The sequence below is a fragment of the Diadema setosum genome, chromosome 20 (genome assembly GCF_964275005.1).
Source record: "Diadema setosum chromosome 20, eeDiaSeto1, whole genome shotgun sequence".
NCBI classification, from domain to species: Eukaryota; Metazoa; Echinodermata; class Echinoidea; order Diadematoida; family Diadematidae; genus Diadema; species Diadema setosum.
Window position 1 is genome coordinate 2408652 of NC_092704.1, and position 11527 is coordinate 2420178.

The window sequence follows — 11527 nt, forward strand, 5'->3', positions numbered from 1 at the left end:
ATAACTTTTGAACGGATTGTCCGATTTTCCCCAAACTTTCACTGATGTGTTCTACTGATATTGTTGCGTTCACTCAGTCCACATGTATATTTATGAAGGTGAACTTGTCCTTTAACAAATCGTTTCGAATCCTGAGGTTAGTAGTGGTAATCGCGATGATCGTAGAAAAGTTCGAAAATTGTCTACGATCAACGCGATTGCCATGATGGACGTCAAGATTTGATAAGATCTGATCATACGATCACCGTATTCAACAATACCGGAGACGGTTTCAATATTGTGGCGCAATTTGTGATATAGATATCCGCGATCAGCTAGTATGGCTGATCGTGGCTTACGTAGCGGATCGCACAATAGTGGGAACCTAGCCAAGCAGCACTTGATCATCAATGTGCAAACAAAAAATTTAATCATAACGCATAGATACTTCCGGTGCGATAACTGAGTGCATCGAATGACCGTTGCCCTTTTAAAACGTGCGTAAATACATTCTAAGATATAGTAGATAGTTTCTGTATTAGCATGGCTGTTTCGTTTCCTACAGCCTAATAACGAACATTTTCATTCACCTCCTCCCTCCAAACCGCAATTACGTTTCTAAAGCAAGAATTTACTTAGATATTGCTAGGTCGGGCAAGCCTTTCTTGGCAACTTTTGGGAATAAAGCATAGAGTTTGAATACATCACTGATACGGTCAATTGCTGAAGCTTGCTATAATGGCGTGCTCTGACCGGTGAAGTATTTGCAGTGCACTGCACCATGATGTGGTAAGACTCTGAGAAAAATAACAGAGGAAAGACGTATAACGAAGAGAAGTATTTCTCAGTAGCCGCTCATACTAAAAATCTACATCATTTTCAGATAATGCAACAACGGAATAGCGCGCTAATCGTACCGAGTTTGGGTATAATGTCGCTTGCGAAAGCGTCAGGGGCGATATCATTAGAGCGTCTCTTTTCCCCAGGTACATTGTACTTTGTCTCTGACCAGATAACGAGCTATTCATCCTTTTCAGCAACAATCACGACAAAATCCAACTCCCGTTCGGGCTTTATTATTTCCGTTACAAATCAAACGAATCATCGCAATTACATTAATAACCGCTTCTGTTTATCCATTTACAACTATGTGTATATTCATACACACAAATAACCCCTCACACACTAAGAAAAATGATGATATTTGTACGTAGATAGCAAGGGGTATAGACAACAGGGGGATAGGGGCATGCATGTCCCTCCACCTCCTGTTTCGTAGGGAGATTTTTTATGAGTGGTACACTCTTAAAACATCCGAGTCAGAACTGACCCGGAACTGGGTCCGTTGGGGTCATACACCGTTCCGGGTCAGAAATGACAAGGAATGGATTCAGATATGACCCATTCAGAGTCATGAATTGGGTCAGGGTGACCCCATTCGGGGTCTTCATGACCAAATTCCAAGTCATTTTTGACCCGGAACGGTGTATGACCCCAACGGACCCAGTTCCGGGTCAGTTCTGACTCGGGTTTTTTTTTTTTTTAGAGTATTTTTGTCGTCATGTTTTATAATTAAAAACTCTTATCATTATAATCAATGATATTATTATCACCATCATCATGAACCCTTGAGTAACCTATTTCCATTTCCATTTCCAGCAATTTTGCTTCTGCCATAACCACAGTGACGTAACAGTTATTTGTATCTCTGTTGATAATTCACCTGTATCTCTCTTTATACAATGTTATTCTGTTCATCGCATTGTGGTACTGATTTCTTGACATCTGTGTATACGCGTGTTTCATTGTATTTTTGATTGTTTGTTTGTTAGAAATGAAATAAATCAACTTGAACTTGAACCCACGAATTCAACTTAAAGTTATCATTTTATCTCCTATCAGTCTAAACACACAATGTTAGTCTTTCGAACGTGAGGAATCGACACTCTACTTTATTCTCCGACCCTGTTGCATTCAAAAGTCCGATTGGTTCCTTTTGTGCTTGTTCGGTGACACGTGATCACTACCCCGAGTATTCTTCTTCTTTTCGAATTTTACACTGTGCCTGGCTGATGCCGTTTGCTGTATATTGCTAGTCACTTGGGGCGAACCACTAAATATGAAGTAGGCCTATACCTGTTGCAATCAAAACCTCAGCAGTGGCGGATCCAGAGGGGGCACAGCGGGCGTGTGCCCCTCTTTATTTTTTGTTAAAACAAAACAATCAAAAAGAAAAAGGGGTGCCCCCCCCCCCCTTTAATTTTGTTAAGGAGCCTCCCCTTTACGGAATTCCTGGATCCGATCTTATTCAGTTAGATTGACTTGGATTATTTCTGCATTCAATCAAATCAAAAAAAAACCACAAAAATAAATAAGTATAAGCAATCACTTGCAGTGAATATTATGCAACACATATAAATAAGATAGATATAGTTGTCATTTCCCAATAAATACGATAGGTAATTGAACGCTTTAATGAAAACCGCCAGTCTGAGCGGTTAAGCCGGAAATGGATAGGGCTTCATAAAAAAGAGTATTAATCTGGCGAAACAACCCTCTTGAGGGGAATCAAGTGATTAAGTGGGTGCAATGCAGTTAAATGATAAGAAATAAAATAAAATCCAAAGCATATTTCGTATATTGTATTACATACCACATAAGTGAAGCTTTTAAGGAATAAATAGTTGAACAAGACTTTATAGACGTTGTCGGTAAGGATATGACAAATGTCCTGTGGAGCCAGAGTATGCTTTGGTGCATTGAATTATTTTGAATGTTTTTCATATAAACATAAATTCAAACTCTATGCTATTTCTTGTCTCCAGATGTAATGCTCGAATCAACGTCAATAACAGCGATGGGAAAATACATCATGCTCGTGTGTCTGGCTGCTGTACTATTAGATTGCCATAGCGGGCAATACATGACAACCCGGAGAAATCCGGAGCCTGCTTCATGCGACACCAAATGTACCTATTCAGAGGGAACGCGAGAAGCAGACTGTAATTACAGACAGCTGAGTGAGGTACCCATGGAATGTAATGCTGCTTCCCACCTCTCGTTACGTCACAATCAGATCGAGAGAATCGAACCTGGAACCTTCCAGGGCTTCTCTGACCTCCAGGTTCTCGTCCTGTCCAATAATAGAATCAGACAGGTAAGACGCCGTTAAAGTTAATACTTGCACACATTATACATTATCATGTAAGCAGTGTTCACAGATTATGCTCTTTTTTGTAACTTTCTGACACGATATGTACAAAAAAAATGGTAGAAGTTTCGAAAGTTTCAAGCAATGAGACCAGTGACTTCTTTTACTAGTTGTCTGAAACAAACTGCATCTGCTTCAAACAGCACAAGCAAGTTTTTAGGCTTACCCGTTGCTACCAATTGTTACCATTAAAGAGGAAACTACACTGTTTGATTTTTCAAGTTAACTTTGGTTAACTTAGAAGAAATAAAGAGTTCATCAAAATCGAACAAGCAGTGACAAAATTAAAGAGTTCGTAGTAAAATGGTGAAATTTAGAAGCGTTGAACAATACACACAAAATAAAAATCGTCATTTCAGTGTTTCTTGTGAAAAAAAAAAGCAACTAAGATATGATCAGGATGTGTGTAACCAAACTAGAATTAGCTTTTTCAAGGAAAAATCACAAATTCAAATTCTATTCTTCAGGTGAAAATGGAAATGTAATCAATAAAATCACTGTGTGGATTCTTGTATAAAAAACATGATTTGGGAGGCAAAACTTCACGTGCCCTTCCTGAACCCCCTTTATCTGGCTTTTTACAGGCTTTATCTACCTTATAGACCACCCCCTCCCATCTAAAAAACCAGCTGCTCACTATGAAATTCGGGTAATTGTTTTTGCTAATACAGTTTAAAGCACTTTCCCATACCAAAATATATAAGAGTTTAAACACATTCCCATACCAAGATATATAAGAGCACTTTGTTCCATTCAATTATGGATCTGTACAGCTGAAATATGAGATTTTCGGATTTTTGTTAATTCTGTATATGAAATGAACAAGAAATTGTGATCATGACATCATCAACTTGCTGATTTGAATATATTCATAAAGACTGGTCAAGAAGACATAGTGTCTTCGGAAAAAATGTTGAAATTTCAGAATGTAATCAACTTATCCGAATTAACCTATCCGATTTCAATCATTTTACACTGTTCTGCAAGGATTTGTTCTCTTTCTTTTGAAATTAACAAAATTCTAGAGTGGATTTTTTCTTGAAGGCTATATATCTCTATCAGTCAATGTGGGTTACAAAATCTTGACACTCTCACCGTTACAAATCAATTGCTGTTCATGATTATTTATCATGCAGGTGGAAGCCAACACTTTCGCAGGCGCATCAAAGCTGGGAATGATTAACCTTCAAAGTAACAATCTCGAACTTTTCCACCGACTTGCCCTGAATGGCTCGAACAGTGATCTTCGAGAAATATACTTAGGCCACAATATGATCGCTAAGATCGAGACGGACACCTTCCAGTTTGTGATAAAATTGGAGTTCATTGCCCTGAATAATAATAATCTGTCAAGTCTTGGTCCTGGTGTCTTTGATAATTTGAGGCATCTAGAAGTTCTCGACCTCGCGTATAACAAACTGAAGATATTATCAAGCGACATTTTTGCTCACTTGCGTCGACTTCAAACGATCATCCTTTCTGACAACCAGTTGATTTCTACTGGAAGAGTCCTCATCCTCCCACGAATCACGACTCTAGACTTACACAATAACAACTTGACGAGACTTGAGAATGTAATGGAACAGACACTGGCTCGTCTTCAAGTTTTGTTTCTTGAAGGCAATCCTTGGAACTGTGACTGTCATTTGGAAGCCCTCCGTCTTTGGTACATGTGGCTACATTCTCAGGGAGATCACGGGGTCTACGTCGATGGTCCCGTCTGTCATGAGCCGCCTTCTCTCGCCAGGCAGTCAATAAATGGAGGGCATGAGGGATTTTGCCCGAATTTAGACTTCAGCTCTACAACTGACTCACCAAAGAGCACAAAAGGATCAGCTGATGAAATCAGCAATATTACCATGATTACATCATCTTTTACAGGTGAACCGAACTCATCTGGCAATAACAATGGGGTCTACGTCGATAGTCCTATCTGTCATGAGCCGCCTTCTCTCGCCAAGCAACCAATAAATGGAGGGCATGACGGATTTTGCCCGAAGTTAGACTTTAGCTCTACAACTGACTCACCAAAGAGCACAGAAGGTTTATCTGATAAAATCAGCAATATAACATTACATTATACAGGTGAACTGAACTCTTCTGGCAATAACAATGTGAAAGTGATAGTTATAACTACGTTAATTCTTTTAGCAGTGATGGTAGTGTGCATCTCATGTGTATTTAAATACGAATGCATCAAAAACTGTATGCCGAATGTGCCCTCAAACTCCCAGAGAGGAGACGATCGCCAATTTACGCATCCCGACGGCCCTTCCATTCCTCTGAACAGTCAGCTGAGCGACGAAACGAACCATTGACAATGCATCAGTGGGCACTAGGTCAGTAGTAAGAACTGTGAAGTTGAACTCGCCACACCTGAAAGTGGGCTAATTACTTGCCAGTCAGACTACTCCAGTGATAAATAACTCAGTAGAATGACAAGGAAGTGCAGCTACAACATCTAGCAGCATGGAAGACACCAGCAAAGAATAACAGAGAAGAGGGTACGGTATTGAACGACCGGAGCCCTGTTTCATAAAGCTGTTCGTAAAGTTGTGAACAACTTACGAGCGACTGGTGATCAGTTCTGGAGGGGGGGGGGGGTATTTTATGAAGCGTTTGTCCGACAAAGTTGTCGGACAAATTTGCTCTCAGCCATAAAAGACCTCAGCTCTCAGTTATGAAACACCCTCAGGGAAACGCTATCTGTATCATTCAAAGATAAATCAGAAGAGAGATATACAGATCCCGAAAGTGCCTATACGTTTTTAATTTTCATTCCATTTCACAAGAGGTATGAGAAAAAAAACTGTTGCTTTGCTCTCCGGTATTAAAGCCACTGACAAAAAGCGACTGGCCAGGGGTGAATCTCATTATAATGTGCCTTTTTGATCTACTGTTGAATGACATTTACTTGTGGATATCCATTTATTTATGTGCAGCAGGGTTTGATGTGCTGGAATCACTGAATCACTGAAAAAAATACATAACAGGCGAAACTTTAAACAAGACTTCTACATATCAGTGCTATTTAAAGAGAAATATACATGGGAGAATGAGATTGCTAGACTTTAGATCAGACACAAGTTTTGTAACGACTGAAATTAAACATTATATACATTTGTTTTGTATACTAGAATAATGACATCTCCCAGTAAGCATTACGTCTTCTTCAGTATTTTTAATGTGCTAACTGCATGATGTCTTCCAACCACAGTTCATTGTCCATTATCAATGTCAGTTCCATGGTATAAGAATGTATATAGTATGTACAAGGGCAGATCATTTACATCTTGATTCACCTGGCCATTGTACACCGGTTTTGAGAACATGAGGGGTTATGATACTCATCGTTTAGTGCATATAACCTAAAATAGTACATTCGATTGTTCACGTGGAACTTCTTGCACTGGAATGAAATGACGAGTATATATCTATGAAACCTGCTGGTTTCTATTTAACACGCGGGGGCCTCCAAAAGTAGGAAAAATGTATGATTATTGTGACCATACTCTGCGAAGGTATTGTCAATTGGCGCCCTCAAATTGCAAATCAGTACAACACAACACAACTGTGTGTGTGTGTGTGTGTGTGTGTGTGTGTGTGTGTGTATATATATATATATATATATATATATATGTATATATGTTATTTTCTGCTATTTTTGCCTCATCATTATCGTTATTATTTTCTCAATTATCTTGATCATCATTATGTTTTTTGGGTTTTTTTTGTATACAATATCTATATCATGTCCTGTATCCATCATCATTATTTTGTCCAATTTCTTTCATCCTCAGTCTTGATAAAGGGCAGGGCCCGAAAGCTTGAGAATAAAAATCAAACCGTGAGGATTGAAGCTACGTCTATCGTCTCATCCTTTCTCTCACCTACACACTACTAAGATGCGACGGCCCAGGGGTTTAACAACTGAAAACACACCTGTCACACTCCATAGATATATATATATATATATATATATATAAAAATTTTTAGATGTTAAAAGTTAGTGATTATACGAATTTTATTGTGGACCTTATGTGGTCAAACAGCAAGGGTCAATTAAGGTCGTGTTGGAATGCTCAAATTCCTGATTTACTTAATTGCTCTAATAACAACAATAGACCTAAACAATATAGATGTATATCCAAATGAAACCTAATCAAATACCCAACACACTTGTGACAAGCATTTCATTTCAGTTTTTTGCCGGTAATGTGAAACAGTCTTCTCACATTGTCAAGATGTGTATACTGTTGCTCTATTGGGAGAACCATGCAATATGGCGGCATACCAGTTGCTATATGTCTAGCGACATGTCAGTTTTATATTACGTACCTTTTTGTATAGTAAATGCTTATATGTTCTATATTGTAATGAATATTCTCTATTCTTACTTTTATATCATACTTTGATATCATACTATGATATAGCTTGTAATATTTCAATGTTCAACAGCTGTTTTGAAATGTAAACTATATTCTAATTACAGTTTTCATACAGTGCACTCATGCAAAGCAGTTTTTATGTAGGCCTATACTGAAGAGTCTACACCCTGAGTAGGAACACGGAATGAATCATTATGACATGAAGGATGGGTCAGTTGCATATTTCTGTTTCCATAGTTCTGATTTATGGTAAGGTCGATTTGAAAAACAATAAGCTTGTTTTGGAAATGATAGTTGTATTTATCTCAAAGTGATAAATGGATCAGATATTAGTTACACACATAGGTTTCAACTAAATAATACATGTAAATATTTAAGGAACGGAAGTATAGATTCGTTCTATAAGGGATTACAATTGCTGCAAGAGTAATTACATATTTAATCATAATGAAACCAAAAGAAAATGGAAAACGAAGAAATGATTAATGGCAAACAAACAGCATGTCAAAAAACACAAACAAACTAACAAAGCGAGAAGTCATGAAATTGGGTTGACCTGCTTTTATTAGAGGAGAGTATTTGGGGTCAATTGTTTAACAAGATACAATGTTGCCAATCATCCACGTGGAAACGTTTCCTAACTCCCAAACTATTAAGTGATATGTTTTTTTTTTTTTTGTTTTTTTTTTTTTTGCCAGCTAGACTCACTAGGATAAGGTTTACTTTTGTCGAGCCCACCGGAAGTGCGGGGAGACTAGGGGATCGCCTACGGCGTTTGTCCGTCCTTCCGTCGTCCGTCCGTAACCCCGCTACAAAAACTTGAATAACTCTCTTCTGAGGACTTCAATTTCAATCAAACTTGGAGAAAGACTGGCTATTCAAAATTACACATTTTACAAAAAAAAAAACATGAAGGTCACCTCAAGGTCAAAGGTCACAGGCAGGGGTCAATGAACTTTAGGGCCCAATGTTAAGTTTTTATGGCGCGTTTCGATTATGTCTCATAACTTTTGATGTACACGTCCGTTTGTGACCTAACTTGGGTGGTAGATGTCGCTTGGAAAATTGAAGGTCACCACAAGGTCAAAGTTCACAGACAGGGTCAACGAACTTTTAGGGACCAATGTAATTTTTTTCGGTGCATTTTTATTAAGGCTCATAACTTTTGATCCCTATCCGTTTGTGACCAAACTTAGATGGTAGATGTCCCTTTGGGAGTTGAAGTTCATCACATGGTCAAAGGTCACGAAAAGGGGTCAACGAACTTTTAGCCCTCAATGTTAAGTTTTTATGGCGCATTTTGATTATGGCTCATGACTTTTGATCCCTATGTCCGTTTGTGACTAAACTTGGCTGGTAAATGTCCCTTTGGGGTTTGAAGGTAACCACAAGGTCAAAGGTCACAGGCGGGGTTAATGAACTTCCGGGACTTAGAAATTCTACACGAATGGGCGAGACGCATTTTGGCACTTGACTTGTTTACTCCTCATGTTTGACATAATGTGAACATATCGTATCTGAGAGCACCAAGAAAAATAATCATTGTTCATATTCCTTTATCATACAGGTCAACGCCAACGCCTTCACTGGTGTACTGAAGCTGAAACAGATTGACCTTCAAAGTAACAATCTCGAGATACTCGACCGTCTTGCCCTAAATGGCTCGGATGATCTTCAAGACATAAACTTGAGCAACAATAACATCGAAGACATTGAATCAGGCACATTTCAGTTTGTAATCAAATCGAAGTTCATTGCCCTTTACAACAACAACTTGGCAAGACTTAACCCTGGCGTTTTTGATAAGTTGATGTATCTAAAAGTTCTTGACCTCGGGTCTAACAAACTGAAGACATTATCAAGTGACATTTTTACGTATTTGAATCGACTTCAAACATCCTTTCTGACAACCAATTGATTTCTAGTGGAAGAATTCTCCTCCTTCCGCGAATCACGACTCTGGACATGCGCAATAACAACTTGACGAGTCTTGGGAATCTAACGGAAGAGACCCTTGGTCGTCTGCAAGTATTATTACTCGAAGGCAATCCTTGGAACTGTAACTGTCAGCTAGAAATCCTTCGTACTTGGTACTCCAGGCTACTCTCGCAGGGAGATTCCCGAGCATATGTTGATAGCCCTACCTGTTATAAGCCTCCATCTCTCGCAAAGCAGGCAATCAATGGAGTGCGTGAGGGATTTTGCCCAAATTTGAACTTTAGCTCTTATAGCACTGACTCACCTAAGAATACAGAAGGATCATCTGATGAAATTAACAATTTCACATCACCCTCCGTAAGTAAACCAAACTCGCCTGGTAAAAGCTTTGTAAAAGTCATTGTTCCAGTCACGATTACTTTAGCGATAACGTTGATGTGTGTATTATGTGTATTAAAGTACAGATGCCACCAGAACTTTAGATCAAATAGGCCTACTACAGAAGACCGACAATCTACAGAGCCCGACAGCACGTCACTTCCTATCATCAAGTTACGCGCCAATGAGAGTATTTTGGTGGGAAATATGTCAGACAAAGGAACAGCAGTTGAACTTGCTGTAGGAGAGAGTGACACTATAACCCATGAGACTACTGCAATGATAAATCAGTCACTTCAAAGACTAAGTGAATATGCGCGACAGGATGAGAACATATTTGCCCATCCTGAAGGTACATTTACCAACTGCGAGCAACTGTAGTCAATGAGACTATTCTATGGACAAATGACTTATAAATTGTTGTACATCACTAGAACTCGTGATGCCTGAATTTAATGAGCAACTGTGGTCATTGAGACTACTCCAATGATAAAAAACTCACGTGAAGAACAAAGAAGTGAAGATGTATACGTCTGAGAGCATGCAAAGTATCAACGAGATAACATCGGTTAAGACTAACAGAAAAGAGAGTACGGCAGTAATTGTCATGGGGAAACATTCTCATTCAATGAGTGCCGATGCAGGGACTGTTAAATCTCGTTATAATGTGTATTTTTTTTTCGTGAAAACTTTTACACGGTATTCCCCCTGTTTACTGAAAGAGGCAAGTTAAATGATCATTCATTATGTCATATACAAATGTGAAAATGATATACTGAACTTTATTTACGTTTCCTTATATCTTTGCTCATGTGAGACGTCACAAATTGTATTTTTTTTTTCAAATAGCGATGGTTGCATCAAAACTTCAAAAACCCATCTTTTTTATCAAATTGTCCAATTTCCCCGAAATTTCGCTGATGTTTGTACTAATAAGGTTGCATTCACTCAATTCCCATGCACACTTGGGTTTCATTCACCTTTGAGACGGGAACTGGTGTCTTCCAATGACAATATACGTTGTTAATGAGCGTGAATAGTGCATGATACCAAACGCATTAAAACGTACGGCATACAAGGACGTAAGCCCGGTCACACAGCGCTTTACGGCTTAATCACGGCCAAAACACGTCAAAAAGTGGTATCCCGTAGCAGATGATGTTGTTCGCGTTGATGTCGAGTTTAAGACGAGCTACTGTCGATTTAAAGACGTGGCAGGACGCGGGGAAATTCGGAACGGCGTCGGACGCGGTAAAATTTTTGAACTGCTCAAAATTTTATTCCGCGGACAACCACGGGCGGCACACGTGGTAAAGACGTGCAACACACGTGAAACACACGTGATACTCAGTGTTCCGGTAGTGATTAAAACTTGGGGAGAAGCGGTAAGACGCGAAAGTTTAGCGGTCTGTCATGGGCAGAGCACGGTCATCTGACGCGTGTAACACGTTGGTATCACCGTACGGGAAATAGCGTGTGTTTAGCGGCTTATCACTAACAAGTGGATTTTTCGGAGTCCGCGTACATACACGTTGCTTGCCGTGGTTAGCCGTGCTTAGGCAGTGCTTCAGCAGTGGAACAGCCGCCAACGGCCATATTCCGTACAAAGCACGGCCAAACCAAAATTGACCAA

At 39.2% G+C, this 11527-nt stretch overlaps 1 protein-coding gene and 1 pseudogene across 1 annotated transcript; both read left to right on the forward strand.

Moving 5' to 3' along the window:
• The first annotated feature begins 2836 nt into the window (after positions 1 to 2836).
• LOC140244003 (uncharacterized) lies at positions 2837 to 5508 on the forward strand. Its single transcript, XM_072323658.1, has 3 exons — positions 2837 to 3136; positions 4327 to 5071; positions 5276 to 5508. Exons 1-3 carry the CDS (start codon positions 2837 to 2839, stop codon positions 5506 to 5508), a joined length of 1278 nt encoding a protein of 425 aa, XP_072179759.1.
• A 2254-nt stretch (positions 5509 to 7762) lies between these two features.
• LOC140244004 (uncharacterized) lies at positions 7763 to 10275 on the forward strand (annotated as a pseudogene).
• The last annotated feature ends 1252 nt before the right edge of the window (positions 10276 to 11527 follow it).

Excerpts from the sequence above, each read along its gene's own strand:
- LOC140244003 (XM_072323658.1), top strand. The coding sequence starts at position 2,837 with ATGGGAAAATACATCATGCTCGTGTGTCTGGCTGCTGTACTATTAGAT. Across the intron at positions 3,137-4,326 it reads CCAATAATAGAATCAGACAG|GTGGAAGCCAACACTTTCGC; the intron begins GTAAGACGCCGT and ends TTTATCATGCAG. Across the intron at positions 5,072-5,275 it reads GATTACATCATCTTTTACAG|GTGAACTGAACTCTTCTGGC; the intron begins GTGAACCGAACT and ends TACATTATACAG.